Source organism: Malus sylvestris, chromosome 1 (assembly GCF_916048215.2).
Source record: "Malus sylvestris chromosome 1, drMalSylv7.2, whole genome shotgun sequence".
NCBI classification, from domain to species: domain Eukaryota; kingdom Viridiplantae; phylum Streptophyta; class Magnoliopsida; order Rosales; family Rosaceae; genus Malus; species Malus sylvestris.
In genome coordinates this window covers 23626858-23650027 of record NC_062260.1, presented here as the reverse complement: position 1 = coordinate 23650027, position 23170 = coordinate 23626858, and the positions used below count along the sequence as shown (strand labels likewise).

At 35.7% G+C, this 23170-nt stretch overlaps 2 protein-coding genes across 3 annotated transcripts; both read left to right on the top strand.

The window, feature by feature from the left end:
* Nucleotides 1-14628: 14628 nt before the first annotated feature.
* Nucleotides 14629-18904, top strand: LOC126626681 (uncharacterized). Of its 2 annotated transcripts, none has more exons than XM_050296062.1 (8): nt 14629-15186; nt 15465-16323; nt 16505-16784; nt 16997-17104; nt 17243-17521; nt 17767-17910; nt 18170-18355; nt 18734-18904. In XM_050296062.1, the coding sequence occupies exons 1-7, from the start codon at nt 14898-14900 to the stop codon at nt 18344-18346; spliced, it is 2136 nt and encodes a 711-aa protein (XP_050152019.1). In that variant the 5' UTR covers nt 14629-14897; the 3' UTR covers nt 18347-18355; nt 18734-18904. The 2 variants fall into 2 exon arrangements, with proteins under 2 accessions (XP_050152019.1, XP_050152023.1); XM_050296066.1 differs by having other exon boundaries at nt 14633-15186; nt 15510-16323.
* Nucleotides 18905-20242: 1338 nt separating this feature from the next.
* LOC126627249 (uncharacterized) lies at nt 20243-23170 on the top strand. The gene is made up of 6 exons (XM_050296726.1): nt 20243-20653; nt 21235-21363; nt 21449-21569; nt 21669-21750; nt 22439-22592; nt 22700-23170. Exons 1-6 carry the CDS (start codon nt 20366-20368, stop codon nt 22829-22831), a joined length of 906 nt encoding a protein of 301 aa, XP_050152683.1. The 5' UTR covers nt 20243-20365; the 3' UTR covers nt 22832-23170.

The window sequence follows — 23170 nt, the reverse complement described above, 5'->3', positions numbered from 1 at the left end:
CTTATCTTATTGTATTCGTGATCCTTCATCCTTGCCTCTATGGACATGGTGCGATATCCACCTAAATTATATTATTTTCTTCATATTCAAAATATGTTCGCCAATTCTTTTTTTCTTGAAATAATTTTTTAAGAAAATACTAGCTAGGTTAATTGTGAGCGAGCACGTGATTGATTTATGACAACTATTCGTGTACGTACCCCATATGTTTACAGTGGTGAGAAACCGATTAACGCGTATGTGGATAACTGATCTTGAGGGTCCTCATGTATTCAAGTAAAATGATAATCATCCTGACAATATCCTAACGTCCTATATCATGAGGTGAGTCCCAAACTCCCAATACTAAGTCAAACAAGTAACAGTGTGTTTCTTAGATTGAATGATGGCCTTGTTGTATAAATTGACACTCAGACCTCATTCAGTGGTAGATGTTGCTTGTGTGTTTCGGTGGAGTATTAGTAACTCAAGCCTTGTTGTATAATTGAAAGAAGTTCCCATAGATGGAAACCCCAGTAGTACCATGCATGATGATGCCCCCGGGGACCCGCATTTGAAATTTTGTACAAGAGGACCAACAACGCAATGAGAAATTTTTATGTGAATCGGACACACTTTGTTTATCTCATTTGTTTTAATATATGTGAATGTTATAGTTGATATCAATGAGAGATTTTAGATTCGATGCTCGTTAAATGTGAAGTTGAATCATATTATTGTTAGCCTATTGTGAAGTTTAGTCAATCCCTTCACCCTCTTAATATATAGATACTATCGTAAATTAAAAAAAAATAAAAATAATAACATTACGTAGCACGATGTTCTAGGTCCAACAAAAAATCTCTGCAATGCAACAACCAATATTTAGTTTCTAGTTTTTTTATTAGTTGGTGACTTTGCTACAACAATCCACTTTCGCAGAAGCCGGAAGACTCACAGAGGCATTTCAACATTTTTTCTAACCACTATCGTGTGATTCGCAAAAGTCATAAGAATTGAACTCATGACGTGCTGTGTAAAATACAAACCTGAAATTCATACTCAACCATTAAACCACTCCGTGGTGATTATTATATTTAGTTTCTAGTTTGAAATTAGCTTTGGGTGGTGATGTGTTGTCGCTATATTGTAACATTTGACATGTTTTATTCAACTTTACTCTCACTTTCGCAGTTGAATAAAACTTATTGGCCTCATTGCATATCATACGATCATATCCGAATAAGCTTTTTTCATGTATAAAAAAATGAGAGATGGGATTTGACTGCATTTCTTATGGGCCATAATCTCCATTTGCGTTTCATCTCAATTACTCACACTTTCTACTCAAATTTTTAATAATATTCGTTGGTGGGTTTTCTCCATCAAGTTATGATTAGACTGGGGCCGTTGTGTCATTAGTCATTTCTCTCGAATTGTTTGAGGATTAGAAAAGACAAAACGTCATTAACTAATACATAAAAAGTAGATAAGTAAAGCATTGATTTGTATATTGGATTATAACTGTGTGCTAAGATATGATTAATTAGCAAATGGAACGAACTTACCAGCTATCAGAGAGAACATATTCTTACACTATCCGCAATATTTTCTGGGTGGTTTTTATGTGTAGGAACCGAATCCAAGTTACTATTCTCTATATCTACTTCGCATACTCCATTTATACAAAATAAAATAAAAAAGTTTGGAATCTTGTACAGTACGTATGCATGGACCCTATTCCTTTATACCAAGAAACATAATTTATACTTTTGCGAGAACAAAATATATGATGAACACAACATATGCTTGGATTAATTTTGCAAGGGAAATGATAATCACACATTCTTTTTAGCCTCTCAAATACTCATGTTTAATCTTCGTTGTTTTCGTGTAGTTTATTCAATTCAATGATGAAAAAGAGCAGGAAAATTTTGAAAAGTTGAAAATAGGTCGGTCCATAAAAGGGCAAAGAAATAGATTATAGATGAACGAGTTGAATTTGTTTTGTGAAAATTGTTGGAAAGTAATAATATTTAGGATTATTTAATTGTTTGGGTTTAAGGCTTAATTTGTTAGAATTAGGTTTGCATTTCCTTACTTATTAGGAATTAGGATTAGTTTATAATAAATAGACTGTTTTGTTATTGAGTAGATAACAAGTGAGTTAAGGTGTACCTCTTAGTTTATAGTCATTTCGACATTCTTATTCATTAATATCCTATTAACAATATTCGTAGTTTATAGTTTATATTTTGAGATGAAGCAAGCCACGAATATATTCAACATCCCTTTCACTTAACAATTTGAGCAACTCCATGGGACCATGATTGAACATGCTTGTCGCATAAAGCTGGTTCGACATGATTTAACTTTCATTCTTTTCATTTTTTCCATCTTTTTCACTTGGCTATAATCAGATGGTTTTTGGTAGTTAGGGTTTCTTAATTAAAAAAACTTACTGAAACACAGATGACATGACACAAATTTGAGCATCAAAAATAAGTTGGAGAATACACCAAAGAGCAAGAGTTGACACCAACACTAATAATATTGAAAAGCCCCGGACATTGCCACCCACTTTCCAGAAATAAGTGACCTCAGAAATCTAATCGATCGAATAGTCCAAGTAATTTGCGAAAGCCAGTGATAGGAGAACCGAACCCACTCGTATTTTCTTTCCCATATTTGGTACAAACGTTCCACAGTGGCTTATGCCCACACGCACCATCAACTTTATCATGCTACTGAGTGGTATGATTATGGGTCAGATGCTGCTGATGTAAAAAGCACTTCTGTTTACAAGCGTTTTTATTTGATAATATCAGAACAGTTATAAGACTTAAAAATCGTATCCTTTTAAAAATAATATGGTCGTTAATTGTGACTTGGAAGATTGGCGACCAACCACCGTTCCAAATGGGCTAATAGTTTCATCATTCCAAACAAATAAAAGAAGAGCAATAAAGTAAACTGATGATCTAATAGTTTCATTCCGAACAAATAAAAGAAGAGCAATCAAGTAAACTAACAACTTCTGATATAAACTAAGAACTTCTTCTTATAAACCAATCACAATTGGATACGTATGTTTTTCAAAATCAATCTGAACGCAAACAAATAAAAGAAGAGCAAGTAAACTAACAAATTCTGATATAAACTAAGAATTTCTTCTTATAAACTAATCACAATTAGATACGTATGTCTTTCAAAATAAATCTGAATGAGAGAGATAGAAAACAACTTTAATAATGTGATTTTCTGTACGTGTGTGTGGGGGATGAGGATTGCTTTTGCTTAGTAGGAGATGCGTATGACCATGTCCAAGCATAGGAAGTGATCCTTCAACTGTGGAAAAAGTTTTTCTTTCCACGTAAAGAATAAATTATGGAGATGTTGAAATTTTGCAAAGATGCAAAACTCAAGAGAGGGAGGAAGAGACATTGGGTTAGGGTGGGTGGGGACATCAAATTCATGGGTGCATGACTGGCTGGCTGCCTGGCTGAGTGGGTGAGAGTGGCCTAGTTGATGATGCTTCAACTTTTTTACCCAAAATAGGAATTTATGATTAGTGTGCTAGTGGAGAACCTAGTTCTTTCCCTCCATTGTTTCAATGATTTGACAAATTTTCACTTTCCATCCTTATATACTACCCTAAGCTCTGTTTTTTGCTTCTTTTTTTTTTTTTCAAAATTAAAAAAAAAAAAAAAAACATTTGTTGGCTTTGTCAAGTCAGTCCATCCTTATGGGGGTCGGAAGACATAGACCATCTCTAACTGAAGGGTCAAGAGAGCCAGAGGGTTGAAAATAGCCCTAAAACCATCTCCAACCGAGGGCTAGGCCAGAGGGCTCTGGAATCTGGGAGGGCCCCACAGAATTTCAAAGGGCCAAAGGGCTGGCTGGCTGGCTATTTTTTTTTTTTTATGGTTTTCCCATTGCTGTCGGTTATAACCGACAGCATTAAAGAAGGATTTTTTAATACTGTCGGTTATAACCGACAGCAATAGTTATTCAAAGGCAAATTTTTTTTTTAATTACTATTAGTGTCGGTTATAACCGACACTAATGATTTGAAATTTTTTCAATATAACGGCTAGTGGCCGTTGTATTAACTTTTTTTTTGTTTTTTTATATGAATTTAAACTTCTTCTTTTTTCCCTTTTTTGTCATTTTCATATGAATCAAATTTGATTTCATATTTTTTTTCAATTCTATTTTACAAAATTTGTTTCAATTTTTTTTTAAATTCTATTTTTTTTTCTTATAACTTCTATTTTACAAAATTTGTTTCATATTTTTTTAAATTCCATTTTTTTCCTATAACTTCTATTTCACAAAATGTGTTTCAATTTTTTTTAAAATTCTATTTTTTTTCCTATAACTTCTATTTTACAAAATTTGTTTCATATTTTTTTTTTCATATAACTTCTATTTTACAAAATTTGTTTCATTTTTTTTAAATTCCATTTTTTTCCTATAACTTCTATTTCACAAAATTTGTTTCATATTTTTTTTCAATTCTATTTTTTTCCTATAACTTCCTAGGCCATTTATACAACATTAAATTAAATTAAGTAACATGAAACAACATTAAACAATATGAAACAACATTAAATAACATTAACCAACATACAAATTATACAACATAAAAAAACATTTAACAACATGAAACTTAAACAACATTTTTAAAAACATTTAACAACATAAAACTTAAAAGCCTACTCCATGCTTGTTTTGGCCCAAAGATGTGCAACAAGATCCTGTTGTAGGTACTTATTTGTGGCACGAGAACGTATCATTCTATAGCGCCTCATGTACTCATTTATAAAGATACTATCAGTTTTTGGATTGAAAGGCAAATTAGGCCCATCATATATTTTTGCTAGAGCCCTTCTTGACTTATTTGGATCTTCTTGGTCGTCATCCGACTCTCCATCAATATACCCATCTCGCTCATCCTCCACTATCATATTGTGTAATATGATGCAAGACATCATGATGGAGTTCAAATTTTCTCGACTCCACCCTCTTACCGGTTCGCTGATGATCTTCCACCGTGCTTGTAGAATACCGAAAGCTCTCTCAACATCTTTCCGGTATGCCTCTTGGTGTAAGGTAAACAACTTTTCTGCGTCATTCTTAGGGTTTGGAATTGCTTGGACAAGTGTCACCCACTTTGGGTAGATGCCATCTGCCAAGTAATACCCCATATTGTATTCACGCCCGTTGATGTAGTAGTCAAGTTGAGGTGCTTTACCTTCCGTCAAGTTATTGAATAGGGGTGAACGCCCAAGAACTGTAATGTCATTTTGGGATCCAGGGACTCCAAAGAAAGCATGCTAGATCCATGTGTCATATGAGGCAACTGCCTCTAACACAACAATTGGCTTTCTCGACCTTCCGCTAAAGCCTCATTGCCATCCAGTGGGACAGTTCTTCCAATCCCAATGCATGCAGTCTAATGACCCTATCATGCCCGGAAACCCACGGTCTTCAACTTTGCGAAGGAGCCGATTCAGATCTTCTTGATTTGGCTCTCGGAGGTACTCGTCTTTGTAAACCTGAACAATTGTGTTACAAAATTCTTCAAGAGTATTAAGGCATGTAGACTTAGACATACCATGGGTTTCATCAATCGAATCAGCTGAAGAGCCATAGGCCATCATTCGAAGTGCAATAGTAATCTTCTGATGAGGTGAAAAACCAGGGCGGCCTGCTCTGTCCCGCTTCTGTCGAAAGTATAGATTGACCTGCTGGACATCACAAAGTAAACGCTCGAAGACATAACGCCTCATCCGAAAGCGACGTCTGAAATCCTCTTCTGTGTACACCGAGTTGGGGCTGAAGTAGTTGTTCATCAGATTGGCATGCGTCATCGCTCTGTTTTGTGGTTTGTAAGAGTGACCAGCAACAGAGCCACCCCATTGAGGTTGTTCCTCAATTGGCTGACACACCATGGCCGCAACCATGTTTTGTTTATTGCGCCTTACTTGAACTTCTTCATCAGACTCCTCATCTTCTCGTCTCATTTGCGCCCATTTTGCTTCCAATTTGGAATTGGATGAGGACCCCCAATTGGAATTGGATGAGGATCCAAAGTTGGAATTCATTGCAAACTTGAATTGAAAGAGATTGAATTGCAAGAGATTGAATTGAAATAGATTGAATTCAAAGTTGTGTGAATTATAGCCTAATATCCACCCTATTTATAGCAAAAAAAAATTCAAATCCAACGGCTAGCTGACGTCATGTTGACGTCACTTAGCCGTTGGATTTGAATTTAAATTATAGTTTTTAAATAAGAAATTATGTTTGGCCCTCAGTTGGTGACGGTTTTTTGTGACAGGGCTAAAACAAGCCCTCTGGCCTTTTGGCCCTCGGTTGGAGACGGAGGCAAATATGGCCATGTACTGTTCATTAAAATATTAATATCTTGGGGAATCTTGGAGGGCCAGAGGGCTAAAACGAGCCCTCTGGCCAGCCCTCGGTTAGAGATGGCCTTACAATGATATTTCAGATTCTCCCTGGCCACCATAAAATTTGTCCCCGACCACTAGACAACTTCGTTGTGGTTCAGTTGTTTTGCATTTTTATTTGTTCTCTTTCTATTTAAAAAATAAATAAATATATGGGGGAGAGAAAAGTTGGATGGAAATGTGACAGAAAGAGGGAGCGAAAGAGAGAGAAAACATGGGAGTGCAGAGATATTTATATTTTTAGTTTTTATTTTTTAAATTAAAGAGATACTATGTTGACATGTGAGTGTAAGAAAAAAAAAACAACATTGGGTTTGTGCAAAATTACATTATTTTTTGTGATATAAGATCAAATAATCTTTTTACCCTTTTTAGTTAACAATTTTTTATTTATTAATAAGTAGTTTAGATATTTGGAAATGTCCTATGTTTCTTGCACAATGTGCAAAGTGTGGGAATTTTTCTTTCAATTTTTAATTTTTTTGGTGCAATGGGCCAAAGCCCAAAAATAACACAGAACTAACAGAGCATATTTATGGGCCTTTAAATCCCAGCTGAGTGGAGATATGTATGTCCAACACCTTTTGGGCTTTGTTTTTTAAACACATTTTTTTTAACAACGAAATTAGTTGTGAACTCATCATTACACTTAAATATGAGGTGTTTTATTTATAAGCGGAGAAGATTACCAATAATTCCTCTTCACTTATAAGTGAGATATTTTAGGTTCGATTCTAGTCAAAGACGAATTTGAACCACATTATTACTAGCACATTGTGAGGCTTAGCCTACCCTCTCTTTCTTAATGTAGATTATATGGTTTGTTAAAAAAAAAAAAAAAACTAATGGCTTGTATGAGACGACTTAGATGGTCCTTATATATTATAAGTGACCTAGATAATCGAGTACCATTTTTCTGTTCTACAGAGCGGGCTAATCTAAAATAGTCAATGCAAGATAATATTTCTAGTAGTGCTAATAACAATTTTTTCTTTTCTTTCTTGTTGATTATTTGTATATTCATGAGATGTGAATTCATGACTTTCTTCGTAGAACAGAGTGCCACCAAATTAAATGATCTTTTTATTTATTTTGACACCAAAAAAATGTGGGTGTGGGTTGAGATAAATCACATAATGAACAAGTAATAATTTGTATTGAACTCGTCATTTATAAGACTCAAATCTAAACAAATAAAGGAAAAAACTCTAAATCAAATTAATGAAAAGGTAAATATGAAATGCAGCCCAAGAAGATACAATCCATTGCCACTGAGCCCAACTAAACCCTAGTTGATAAAGGACAATGAGCCGAAGGAGAAATGCTTTAGTGTTCCGGACATGGTGTAAATGAGAGCTCTTAGATTTAATTATCGTTAAATGTGAATTTGAATCACATTATTGCTAGCCTATTGTGAAGCTAAGCCCACCACTTCCCTTTAGTGTAGATAATATCGATTGTTCAAAAAAACTACTTGAATCAAATATTTAGTATATAAGACCGTCTTGACATACTGAAAAATCTCTCAAGCGGAGGCCCACGGTGACCCACATCTGCAGATTCGTATGGTGCTTCTGCGCTGCTGGCAAGTCTTCCGCATTGCAGCAGCAGCAGCGGCAGAGGGTGGTGATTCAGAAGAAACTGAGGTATGCGTTACACGCACTTCCAGATCAGATTTCAGTGGCATAAAAGACCTTTTGTATTCATGCGTTTAATGCATGGGAATGTTGTTTGTTGGCTTCTGTGTTCGAAACTTGAAACACAGGCCACATAAACAGTACACTATGTGGCATCGAATCTTATTTTTATCAAATAAAACCCTAATCTTATTCTTTTTAATTTGATATTATTTTGCTTATGTTTTTAAGAAAAATGGTAAGATGAGTCTTGGATGCACTAATTTTAATTGTTTATGCGTACAAGACTAATAAAACATGAATCTTCAAGTTTAGTATTTCAACTTACATGTATATGTGCAACTGATCGTAGCGTCATTGTTAAAGAAAATTGAGGTTCCATCATAAAATCAATTAACACTATGAGGAATATCTCAACTTACTTATGAACTCATGTAAAGTCCCTCCTCTCATCAATGTAGGATTCACTCTCAACAGGCCCCTCACGTGTGGCGAATTTTCAAGTGTAGCACGTGGGCAACACAATAGGGTTAATGGAACAACATGCTCTGACACAATGAAGAAAGTTGAGGTTCTACCATAAAACCACTTGGTAATATGGGGAGCAGCCCAACTCCTTATAAACTCAAGCAAAGTTCATCATCTCATCAACGTAGAATTCCTACTCTACAATTCTATATTTAAAACAACCATAATTCTTGACAAAAAAAAAAAAAAAAACAACCATAATTCTGCTTACTCCATCTGCTAATGCCTAATGGTCCTTTTTCCAAACAAAATATTGCATTGCTACGGCCATGTGTTTTATCTAAACAGCGGATGATCATGAATATTATAACAAAAATGAAAACCAGACTCTCGTTTTTTCTGTGCATAAATATCAATTAACATGTTCTTGTTTTATGTCAGATATTAATAATTAATATATATATACACACACACACTTGTAAGGGAAGGATCTAACAAAACAAACCCGATTAATTTTAGGGAGTTTTAACGAAACACTCATGGTACTGTTTATTTTTAACGAAAAACCACATTTTTACCTTTTCTTGATACTATTCACTACATCTTTATTTGTTATTTTTCATTAAAACTAAAAAAAATTTAGACTTTTCGTTATTTTATTTCAATTTTAATGCCAATTGCACCTTCTTGCTCTTCAAGTTAAGCATAGAAAACTAAATGTGAAGAGTCAAATCATTTTGTTGGATAATTGGAAGAATAATTTTGTTGGATGAAGTTGCCCATGCTGGTATTAAAAAATAGGTAGCTACATATTTTGTCAAATAAAGATTTAAGAATAGTACCATCCGAGTTTTAGTTTGAATTAAGATAGGCTTATTAACTGATTTACTACCTTAAACTAACATTTAGTCTCACTTTACCCTTTGAAACTGATTTTGTCTCACTTTGCCCTATGAAATTGTCATTTTCGTCTCATTTAGTCTCAGTTCACCATATTTTCGTCGATTCGGTCAAATAAACGCTAAATTAAAGTGTAGTATGACAATTTTATAGAACAAAACGAGATAAATCAATTACAAAAGGTAAAGTGAAACTAAATAACAGTTTCAAAGGACAAACCGCCTCAAGATAATTATCTAGAATGATTGGAATATATACCTAACGTGTGTTTAGTCATGCTTTTTGTCAAGGATTGTAGTGATCACTACGTCATTCAGTTTTAGAATTTAGTTGAATGATTTGATTTGGATTGGCAGTATTCAACTAATTCTCACTCAGTTTCTTATTATTCCACTTCCATCCATGCAAGTTCAACAAATGTCTGGAATGTGCATCGGAATCTAAAGATGCCTCTGACTTTGAAACTTAAAAATAATGGTGATCTATGGTTGGAACCTGGACCAAATATTGCGTATCTACCTATGTTGTATTTACAATTAAAAACAACTAACCAGGAAATTTAAAAAAAAAAGAAAAAAGAAAGAAGAAAAAAAGAATAAGTCTATCTTTCCTTCTTAGCAATGTGATATGTGATATTTGATTATAAACTACTCTAATTTTCGAGAACGGATTGAACGCAAGTGCGAGAGGACAAACATACTATTCTAATACAAAATGAAACATCGTTATACACAATGCAAGGATTCAACTGAGTATAAATCTTTATGGCTCACCAACACGAAATAACCTTTATCATAAAACATAAGGTAAGGTTCCATGCTATTGTGAGAGAATTGTGTTGTAAACACTGACGGATCCAGGAAAAATATTTCGGGGGGTCACATATAAAAGTTCACAAACATTTCATAGACATATATAACCTTAAAAATTAAACTAGAGTTCCATCATTCATACTTATAGAACAAATAACAATACAAGTTACAATAGTCCCCGACGCGTTTTCATATTTTAAAAACGTTGCATTATAGCTTCATTGTCAATGGAAGAAAAACATTGCTCTCAATATAAATCACCATGCTATCACTCAACTATTGATCTCCCATTCGGTTACGCAATGAAGTCTTCATAATATTCATAGCAGAAAAAGCTCTCTCCACTAAAGCAGTAGCAACTGGTAGAACCAAAGCCAATGTAATTAGCAAATACACATGATTATATACTCTATTCCTCCCTGTGTCCACCATTTTTTTGCAAGGCAACCAATTCCTTTCAATTGAGAAAATTCACTACTCGAACGCATATCAAGAATATAATGCCCAAGTTGATCTTCAAGTGCCAAGAGTTGACAAGTAGTAAATTCATTTGGATAAAATTGCACAAAACATATTAACTTTTGTTCATAAAAAACTGAGAATGAATCATTCGGGCTCAAACTTGCCAAACAAAGAAGCAACTTTGTATTTACCTCATCAAAACAAATATTTAATTCCACAAGTTGCTTATCAAACAAAGAGCTCCATATGATAATGATGGAAGTTTGTGATTCTTTGAGCTCCATGCCGTGATCTCCCTCGAGTAACATATCCATCATCCATGTGTTTATTTATTTTGGCTCTTGGTGTTTATTTATTTATATTAAACTTAGGTTCCAAAACTATGTCGTTTTGACAAAGTCATATTTATTTAAAAATAATAATAAGAACAACTACTCTTACAGTTGGAGGGCATGTATGAAGCCAACTCCAATCTTCAAAGGTTCACCACCCAAGTTATCTATGGACATTCACCGAAATTTGGGGGGTCAACACTCAAGTTATCTATGAAAATTCACCGATGATTGGGGGTCAGCTGACCACCTGCCCCTCAATGCATCTGCCTCTAGTTGCAAAAAAAAAAAAAAACTCATATAAAACGGATTTCTTAGTCACACTGCCGTTCCGAACTATTAGTACAATATGATGTGTAAGATTTCATCCACATAAGTTACATAACATTATACTAAGATTTCATCCACATAAGTTACATAACATTATACTGATGACTTGAAATTCTACATTAGCAATGATCCGTCCAACATAAAATGAAATGAACGAACAAAATTAAACAAAAATACATAAAAAACTAAAACACGAGTGTTGAGATCATTTTCTCGTGCAAAAGTCTCTCTAATGCAATTGATGAGGTCGAAATCCCCACCCAAGGTTCTTCACCAACCGGCATTTCTTTCAAACTTCACAGTCAAATCAACACAAAGAAATAACGGAGAGAAATAAAAAAGATGGGAAAAGATGTAGGCTTTAATCATTATTTGCCATCGTCACATGGAGAAGAAGGTAGAAAGGGGAAAAAGAGGTTCTGTGTCCCACTTTCTTTGGAGAAACAACATGATGACCTGCGGTGGGTCGACCTTTACTTACTTCACGACCCCATGAAAAGTGGATGCACGGGTAAATCGAGCAGTTGGATTCACCCGCAACAATAACATGGACCAGTTAAAATTAAAGATGCATGGTAGACCCCGACTTAGATTGCAACGTTTTTCATCGTTACGGCACTTTTTGATCTTTAAAATGGAACTAGACGGTGACTACATCATAATAATCATTTTTTCAGTCGAGAAAACTCACAAAATCATTTTAGCCTCTTTTTTATTATCATTGTGTGGTTCATTAGTGGTAGGAATCAAACCTAAAATGTGCCGTGTGAAATATAGGCTTAAAATTCGTCCCTAACTACTGACGATATTATTACTCTAGGCTAGATGAAAGATAAAGGTATGTGTTTAAATCCAAGACACAATGGTTAAAGAAAAATACGATATTTATCAGGATAAATCACCACTTGTAACAATTAGTAAACTAATAAATAACCATCCAACCCTTTTGCTTTTCTTATTATTTTTTCCTCTAAAAAAAGATAAGGTATTCGTATGATAAATTTTTTTAGTGCTAATAACACATATGATAAAGTTGAAAATTTCATAAACAAGCTAAATTTCTCCGAATCTACAATGTGGAAAAAAGAGACAAACGGTGGGTGATTACCATTTTTCATTAAAACTAATAATTAAGCAATTTTATGTGTTCGACAAAATATTGGTTGACCATGTACTATTGTCCACCAACCGTGAATAAGCATCGAATGATTAATTCTGAACGGTACATTAATGCTTTATACCTCAACATAATCAAAGTCGCATGATTAATGGGTAATGCTTGTGTCCTCTCATCATGTGTTGTTTACTTGTTCCTTTATTTATGATCAACAGACTTTTACATTCCGCTAAAATGATTCTTTGGATTAGTGTAACTCCTTATTTTGGTATTTGAGATTTAAAATGGATAGAAGTTGCTCCTGAGTTTTTCCACCATCAATCACTTTGGTCATTCTGTAAAAATCTGCACTAAACAAGGATAAAATGAAATAAATACCCTCAAGTTTTTTTTTAAATCATTTTGGCCTATTGTTTATTAAATTGAGGATACTTTTGTCATTTTGATCCTTATTTAACAAAATTTTTCATAGAATGACCAAAATGATTGATAATGGACAGACTCGGGGACTACTTCGATTGATTTCAAATCTCAGAGACTAAAGTGAGGAGTTATGCGAGTCTCATGGACTATTTTGGCTAAAAGCCTTCTCTTTATCATCTACAAGATTATGCAAAAAAATTATTCAATTTTGAGATCTTTTAACCATTCATATACATTAAATAAATAGACCGTTCATCCTGATGATGCTACTTGTTATAAAAAAATGTTCATTGGTTTAAAGCATGGATGACTAAACAATTTCCAAATTAAATGATTTTTTGCATATATGGTCTATAGATGATAATAAGGAGATTGAACAATTCCGATTATGATTTTTGGACAATAAATATTTATTAATCGTATATGGAGAACAAATAAGTTCCTCTATATATATATATGTATAATAAAATAAAAGACAAAAGGACAATCACTGAAAGAATCTATACCATATTTTTCATTTAAGATGAAGGAAAATTCTTCAATTTCAATCCACATCATTATTTGAATGAATGGGAGAATCGTTTTAATTGAGTTAATTGATAATGAACCTTGCGCATTTTGCAAACTGGTCCAAACTTTGCTTTAAAAATCAAAGACTACATTTAAGGCGAGGAAGCTTCAGATTTGACTATCAAACATGTAGGTTACCTTTCATTGATATGTTTATTGTTTCTTACCATGATGAAAAAAATTAACCAACTACCAACTATTCTATCAACCAGCCAGCGAGCAATCGATATTTCTCGTCTCAATATTAAAAAGAAAAACTATTTAATATATTAATTCAATACAATTTAAGTTTATTTAAAAGAAAACAGACGCACATATTAGGTTAACAAACTCAATTCATTTGTTCAAAAAAAAAAAAAAAAACTCAATTCATATATGCATGTACTACAAATATATCTATACTATCTATTAACAAATTCTCTTTGTCAGCAAATGAGAATGAAAAGACAATTTTAACCCTCAATTCACAATTCAATAAAAACATTCTTAAAAAATGATGGGCATAAAGATAATTTCATATAAAAAAATTTCACTGTTTTTTCTCCTCCCCATCCACATATAGTCAACAAATCTCTTTCTATTTTTTATTTTCACATTTGTTCTAGAGAAAAAATCATAATTTTCTCACACGTGGGCTTTTTTCTAGTCGTTGTAAAGAAAAAGCAAAAGAAAACGCATTATTTATTTTTCTTTTTTTGGATGAGATGGAAATGGTCCCATGAACGACAAAAAGCACTTCCCGCCAAAAATAACGGGAAATACCAGAAAATCAATAAGACCAATTTCCATGTGGATAAATATGTCTGTACACGTGTACGGTTGTTGTGATGATAGAAGGACCTGGCTTCTTTGCCATTCTAGTTTCTATACATTCTCATTCTCTTCTATTTGTATAATCACGGTCAAATTATTTCAACATTTTATATTATTATTGTATTTTGTCTTATTATCCGTATAAAAAAATTTAATATAAAATATTGACATAAACGTGACTGCACAAAATAGAAAGGAATAAGAATGTGTAGGAACTGGAAAGTCAGAGAAGCCGGGTTCATGATAAAAAGGGGAGGGCCCACAAAACCAAAACCCCCCCAAAACCCACGGGACCAAACCCACGGCCCTCGCTTTTCACAGTGGGTAAGACATCTCTCTCTCTCCTCTTTCTCTTACTCTTTCTCTTTCTCTCTCCTCTTTTAGCTTCAGTTTTACAGGAGACACAGAAAGAGAGTAGAGAGAGAGTGGATTCATCTCTCTTTCTCTCTCTATTACAAGCATGCAAGCCCTGAACCAAGTCGTAGTTTTCACTTTTACCCCTCCCAACTCCCTTTATTCACACCCACTGGTCACCTCTCTCACCAGTACTACTCCACTAGCTCTGAATTCCCACGTCCATGGGGGACTCGGCCGACGTCTCGGCGGTGCTCGAATTCCTGAGAGCAAACGGGTTTTCGGAGGCCGAATCGGCTCTCAAAGAGGACATGATTGAGAAGGGCGAACTGGGTTATTTCGATTACGAGAAGTTCTTGTTTCCGATGGTTCCTCCGCTGCCGCCGGTCAGAATTCCGGCGAGTTTCCGACGACCGGAGGTTCAGGGCTGCGTAGAATGCTCGGGATCTAGCTCGGCGGAGGACGATGAGTTTGTGAGCTTGGGGTCTTCTACTTCTAACAAGTGCTCTTCAGGTAGTCAGAAACTTAAAAGTTACTTACTTTCAATCAAAATTAAGCTTCTGGTTTCTGGGTGATTTCAAATTAAGAGCGCACGCACGCGCGCGCACACACACATATATACATATACATATATTTACATATAAATACACACACACACACATATATATATATATATATATATATTAATAGTGTTCGGAGTAACTTAATGCTTAATGTATAAGTTGTATCTTGAGCTTGGGGAACAGAGAAGATTTCCTGGTGATGATCGTGCCACTATTTGTTTCTGTTAGTTGATAGTGAATTGGAGAAGTCTCATCTTTTTCTCTCGTTCCCAGAATTTACAAATCCGTATGGAGTTCGATCAACATCTCCAAGCAGTTCCCAGGCTTCATCTGATAGGTTCTCTCAGTTTGGCACGGCACGCGATTACCACGATTTCGATATGCAAAATGACCTGTTCTGGCAAGATGAAAAAGATGATGGGGGAGACTTCATGACTCCTTGCCTTGAAGGGCCAGACTTCTTCGCTTGTCCCACCGAGGATAAGTTCATCATGACTTCCGATACAGACAAGGGGAACGAGAAAGTGCTGGGTCTGAATTATAAATCGGAAGCATTTCAATCGGAAATAAGCCTTGATTGCTTGGACAAGAGTTGTCTTACCGATGTTTCTCCCGTGGATGATACAAGCGAGATTTATGCGACGAATTATTATCATTTTGATAAGAAAAATCAGTTGGAAGAAGGCTTTGAGGAACATTCTGCAGAATGCTGCTATCCAAGTTTGAAAGAAACTGATTTCAACAATTGCCAATTAGATGTTTCGGGGGGTATCCTTCGTATGGATATTGATTCTGCTCCATATCACAAGTTAAGCAATAGTTCTAATTACTCGGCCAAAAGGAGTTTGAAAAATGGCCAGGGTGACAAGTTTATGGGGTCCTCTGGTTTAGACGATAAGGTTGCAGTGAAGGATTTCATGCCAAAGGGAGTTAAAGGATATGAAGGAGTCGGTGAAGTAAAAAAAGGATCCCACGAGCCCGAGGTTGGTGCTGATGGAGATGGTGTTGCTCCCGATGAGGTTTTGATGTACAATAATGACGAGGATTATGAAGTTTTTGAGTTGAGAATCGTACACAGGAAGAACAGGTTTGTTGCTCATAGTCACCTTTCTATGGTTTTGACAACTTTTTGATACATCTTGACTGAGAAGATGCATTTACCATTGTGAGGATATTTTTGTATCTTTGTTTCGATGTAGGATTGAGCTCGTGTTTGTGTAAATTGATAAGTAGCTATCAGTTTTACTCATGTGTTCTGCCGTTTACAGGACCGGATTTGAAGAAAGCAAGGATTTCCCTATTGTGCTAAAGACTGTAATTGCAAGCAGATACTATGTAACGGAATATCTTGGTTCAGCAGCTTTCAGTAAGGTTGTACAGGCTCATGATCTTCACGCAGGAGTCGATGTTTGCCTTAAGATCATAAAGAATGATAAAGAATTTTTCGATCAGAGTCTGGATGAGATTAAACTTCTAAAGTTTGCCAACAAAAATGACCCTGCAGACGAACACCACATTTTGCGACTTTATGACTACTTCTATCATCAGGTATTTCCTTTTGATCCAATATAAGAAACTTCAAAAACCGTTTTGATTTTCTTCGTTTTGAGTGGGATGTGGTAGTTGTCATTCACTGACGCTAAGTTTTATAACCCTACGATGACTACCTTTATCTCTTTCGAGATGGTTGATTGAGATTCTTACAATAGCATGCATTGTTCAAACTATTTAGCGTGCTCAAATTTATTTTTGCAAAACAGGAGCATCTCTTCATTGTATGCGAACTCCTTCGGGCAAACTTGTATGAATTTCAGAAGTTCAGTCAAGAATCTGGTGGAGAAGCTTACTTCACAATAAGAAGGTTGCAGGTTCGTTTGTATTAACTCATAAATGCTGCTTGCCCTACTAGATTCCATCAACCTACTAACATGGCTTTTCAGCTGCTTTAAAAATTAGTTACGAGTAACACAGCTTACACAGAACTTAATGGTGCCCTTTTTTAACAGATCATAACCCGTCAATGTTTAGAGGCATTGGACTATTTGCATCGCTTGGGAATTATTCACTGTGATCTAAAGCCTGAAAACATTCTTATAAAAAGTTACAGAAGATGTGAAATAAAGATAATTGATCTTGGAAGCAGTTGCTTTCGCACGGACAACTTGTGTCTATATGTGCAATCTCGTTCATATAGAGCTCCTGAAGTCATACTTGGCCTCCCTTATGACGAGAAGATTGACATGTGGTCTCTTGGCTGTATATTGGCGGAGTTATGCTCCGGAGAAGTATGCCCTCTCTTTTGCTTGGTTTTATTCATTATGTTCAGCTCTGTTTTATTACTTATGTTGAAATTTGATTGCATTGTTACTGATTGGCTATTATTTTTGGGGTACCCTGCAAACTTCTTACACTGTTTATGCCTTTCATATGATATTTTCTTTAGTTTCCCATCAACTTGAAGGAATAACTCCTCTGGTATAATGTTCATATATAAATACATTCACGCTCATAATATCTCTGTCTTGACCAGGTGCTCTTTCCAAATGACGGGGTTGTTATGATCCTTGCGCGCATGATTGGAATGCTTGGTCCTATCGATCTGGATATGTTAGTGAAAGGTCAGGAGACCGATAAGTACTTCACAAACGAGTTAGATCTTTACCACATAAATGAGGTGCATACTTCAAATCTTTCTCTCTAGATGTGAGTTGCATGCAGTAGGCTTTTTCTGGAAAATACGCAAGGAGAACGTATCTTGCGATAAATAGAGTGTAGGAACTTTCTTTGATTTTAAGTTTCACTCGTTCCACAGAATCGAAAAACTTTTGTAGGTGTTTTCGGTTTCTCCTAATAGGAAAATCATCAATTCTTTTCCTTTTTATAAGTCAATGCATAAATCATTCAGACTAAACACTTTGCCATCCCACATTCAGGAAACCAGCCAACTGGAATACATAATCCCTGAGGAGTCCTCCTTGGAGAATCACCTGCAAGTAACCGACATTGGGTTTATCGACTTTGTCAAAAGCCTGCTTGAAGTCAATCCTGAGAGACGCCCAACCGCAAGGGAAGCACTAGAGCACCCATGGCTTTCCTACACATACGAATAAACTCATGGGGTACGTAGCAGTTCTCCTTGTGGGTTCATTTGCAAATTGAGTTTTGAAGAGCAATTTGTGAACTACGATCTGCATCCGGTGAACACTGGACTGCGGTGCGCTTCGGATTTCAGTTTTGGTTTCGTGTACATGGCCTTGTTTTGCATTGTCTATCGTACATTCTCTCGTTCTGATATAACATATCCATACTTTTCTTGTACAAAATGTAATGTTTTGAGTGACTAGGTCATACAAATGCAATAAACCGTTCTGCATTAATATGGTGTTGCTTTCTGATCCACTTATTCTAATGAAATTCAATTTTTCTGATGCTTTAAATCTTGTCTGTTAACAACGCTGGGCCGCTTGTAACTTGTTTGTTTTTGTTGTGATCATCAGGTCGTAGGTTTGACTCTCAAAATGTCTGCTAGAGCTGAGAACCATTCAATCGGTAGCATAGCATTACTACTTGATACATGCATATGCTATATCACACAGAATAGATTTTTCAGTGTAATTAGTGATACGTTATATCTATCTCATCACACGTCTATTGTTTTAACAGCAAAATCTTGTCAACCAACAAATATCGTTCTTGTCAATTCCAACCTTTAACCAAGCTTTTGTATCGGTATATTCTCAAAAAAAAATGGAAGCTGTCAAGTGTCGTGTCATGTTTTGATAAGAAAAAAGGGTCTTCAAATTTGATTGGCGGAAATGAAACAAAAGAAAAGTACTTTGACTTGAAAAGTAAATAGTATTTAATTTAAGGATGAGTGAATAATTATTAGATTCGGTGGTGATTTTGTAAACGACACCAATGTTGGTGTAAAGGAGAAAAGATTGTCTCTTCTGATTGGCGGGACTAGGTTTCACTTTCTCACCTTTCTCCAACGCCCACGCTCTCCTTTCCCGCGTGCAATTAAACTCTCTAACTGGACATAAACATTATAATTTTATTAAAATTTTCATTAAACATTAAAGGAGACCACCTTGTTATTAACTTACTATGGTCTAACATGATCTAATTGAAAAATGATGATAAACATATACTAATTTTCTCTTTGCAAAAATTTATGTTAAAAATAATATGCGAAAATTAGGTTCCATTTAATAATTGTGTCATATTGCCCCTAAGCACTATAATGTATTGATACTTATTTCATTCAAAAGTAAGAATTTTAAATTCAATTCTGGTCGTTAACAAATTTGAAGAAAATTAATATGACTAGCCAATTATGTGGCTTAGTTGAAGTCTCCCACAATTTTAGTATAGAATATATCGTTGCGTTAAAATGTACAAAAAAAAAAAATCATGTCATATTCAAGTCATAGGAAATAACTTTGTGCAAGTGATGGATTGTCCCTGTTAGTTTGGGTTTTTCTTTTCAATCCCTTGCATCCCGCATTTAAACTATCCTTCCTCCCCTTACTATAAATTAATGTAATTATCACTTTTATCATCAAAAAGAAAAATTGTTGATTTCATGTTTTATTTTAACTTTTGGAATACAATGATATATTTACACCAGATAGTAGGACTAAGCCACACAATGAGTCACTTATTAATAATTCAAATTTATCTTGGACAAAAAATACTTAACTTGCTCACATACAAATGAAGAAAAATATTATCCGATCATAATACTAAGCGACAATTAAGAATCAGTTTTAGATAAACTCATATCCAAACCTAAAACTCTCTTACAAATAAAGAAAAATATTACCAAACTATATTTGCTAAGTCACGATTAAGAATCGATAAACTTGAATCGTGTTGTGTCGAACTAGTATTAACTAATTGCCACTCCTAGTATTCACCACCACCAAAACTCTCACTCTCGCCTAAGCAGCGCGTCGGTCTCCCCATCCCCTCCCTCCTCTATCTCTATAGGCTTTGTAGAAAGCAGCATCGCCAAAGAAACAAGGAACAAGAGAGAGAGAGAGAGAGAGAGAGAGAGAGAGAGAGAGTTTTATCGCAGAAGGGCCAATCAATCAGCTTCTTCTCTTCGGAGTCTGACAACCGAGATAATGGCCGAGTTGACTCAGGGCGAGGTGGTCTACTCGCCCAAGACTCTCCAAGTCTGGCGAGCTCTGCTCAACTGGCTCGGCTTCTTCTTCCAGATCTTCCTCCGAATCCTCCGAGCTCTAGGCCACCACCCCCTCCTCTCTTCCTCCTCCTCCTCTTCCGCTTCTTCCGCCGCCTTCAAATCACTGCCCGTCATCGAGCTGCCCGAGAACGACTCCCCCGCCGCCTCCGCCGTTGTAATCGCCGACACTCCCGATTCCGACTCCGACGACCCTTTTGAAAAGCTCACGGTGCGGTTTTCATATTAAAAAAATTTCTATTTTTGAATCCTGTTTAAAATTATAATTTTCAGAATTTCGAATTGCTCACCGAAATTATTGTTCTTTTGTATTAATTCAAGAAAAAAATTGATATTTCTATATGTAGATTAGGGAATAAAAATTTAATTAGCTGGAATTATACTCCAATTGAATTATCTGAATTAAGTGTTTGATAGGAACTTAGAAGCTTCTATGGTTCTGGTTAAGTTAATGCAGAATTAGTAAGGGCTAGTTTGGGAAGCATTTGTGCTCAAAAGCACTTTTGCTAGAAGTGTTTTTATTGTAAACATGTCGAATTTTTTGTTGAGAGTCCAAGTGCTTCATGAAAAAGCCTTGGTAGTGCTTCTTGTGCTTCATGAAGAAGCACTTGGCTTCTTTGACCCAAAAGTGCTTTTGAGCTTTCTGCCAAATGAAATCAGAAGTGATTTTGCTTATCAGAGAGCACTTTTAGCTCTTCCGGTAGCAGTCCCCCAAGGGACCTAGTAATGGATGAAAATGGAAATTCAGTAGAGGGAGGAAGAGAGTGGGTGTGCTGACACTAAGACCTGCAGGTAGTTCTGGACCTGGATGAAACCCTAGTGTGTGCATATGAAACATCCAGCTTGCCGGCTGTAGTTCGAACTCAAGCAACTGAAGGTGGGATGAAGTGGTTTGAGCTTGAATGCGTATCTTCGGACAAGGTGCTTTTTTCTTATTTACGTTGATTATCCTGCATTCCTTTCGAAAGATGAAAGTTTGTTGACATGAGTGTGTTGGGTTTTGAAGGAATGTGATGGCAAACCGAAGGTCAATTATGTCACGGTCTTTGAGCGTCCAGGGTTGCATGACTTCCTAAAACAAGTTAGTCAGTTTGCAGAGCTTGTGCTATTCACTGCTGGTCTTGAAGGTTTGCTTATGACTTTCCGTTTCTTTGTTTATATTTTCTCTTTGGCCGTTTCCTTTGCCTGTAACTGTTTGGGATACTTATGTTTTTGTATGGTTACAGGTTATGCTAGGCCACTTGTTGACAGAATAGATGTGGATAATCTGTTCAGTTGTCGACTTTATCGGCCTTCAACAACTAGCACGTAAGTTCTGCTGCTTGTATGTTTGATTTACTGTAAATAAGTCTGGTCTCTTCTGTGAAGATTTATAGTAATCGACTCTGATACCGTCATATGTTACCATGGTTAGCACTTTACAGACGCTGGAATCTTATGGTCTTTTGTCTCATGTCATCATCACTTACATAAATAGCCACCCTGTATAGTTAGCTAATGAACCGCAGCACTCTGAGCATGAAATATTTATTCTTGTACACATGTACCGTCACTGGACTTGGTTGAATGGTGGATCATAGGTCATTCTCAGTGAACTCACAATGCACGTAGATGCCCTCCTCTTCCCCTGGCGGATGATTCATGTTGATGTTAAGCGATATGTATTTGTTCAGTTTAGGGATCACACATTTTATGAAGAGAGTGAACGAGTTTTTGTATGGATATGATATTTTAGCTACCGATTCTTTGGAGTTTACATATTCAGTAAGATTCTGTATAGGATCCAAACATATCATACAATTCTCAACGGTTGTGTATACACTTCCACACTCAATATGTTCCTTGGTTTTATTGTTTCAAGTCCTTATTCGAACGTGTTGATGTAGAGTTTTTGGGTGACCCATTGGCTCCATTAGTTTGTTTAAATAACCCAATACTGTTATTGGAGACTTTAAATCCTTGGTTTGGTAAAATCTCTAATGCCGGATGAATACAGGGAATACCGGGAGCATGTGAAGGATCTATCTGGTCTATCAAAGGATATGCGCCGAATTGTTATTGTTGACAACAATCCTTTCAGTTTCTTGTTGCAACCTTCGAATGGAATTCCATGCATTCCATTTTCTGCCGGGCAAACACACGACACACAGGCAAAGATTTCATTATCTTGCTACAACTTTTGAAATTTCAGTACCTCTTAACTTTATCTGTTTACCTCTTTAATCTCTTTTTCATTTCCTCTTACCTTGCTGCGCAGCTTTTGGATGTTCTTCTTCCACTCCTCAAGCAGCTCTCGCTGCAGAAAGATGTGAGACCTGCCCTTTATGAAAGGTTTCACATGCCCGAATGGTTTCAAAAGCAGGGGATTCCTTCAAATGCTTGGAAATAGTAGATTTTTCAAAATTGTACGCAATGGCGTTACCCATTCTTGTTTCACGCAATCCTCGATAGTTATTTTGTTCAAGCCTCAAGGCAGTGTCTCATCGTCGGACTCCAGGTTTCTGTACAGCAGGTGTGTTCACTGCAATTTGTTGATACAAGGCTGTGTTTTCGCCAGAGGTCAAACTGCTGCGCCTCACTATCATACGAAAACCATTGATGTATTTAGATTGGTTAAGAAATCGATTATTCTCGTGTAACTATGTCTATATGTTTGCAGTTCTCTTCAGCGTCTGTATTTTGCTAGAATTTTTGTGAAATTGTTGCCAATAATTACTAGCATTTTGTA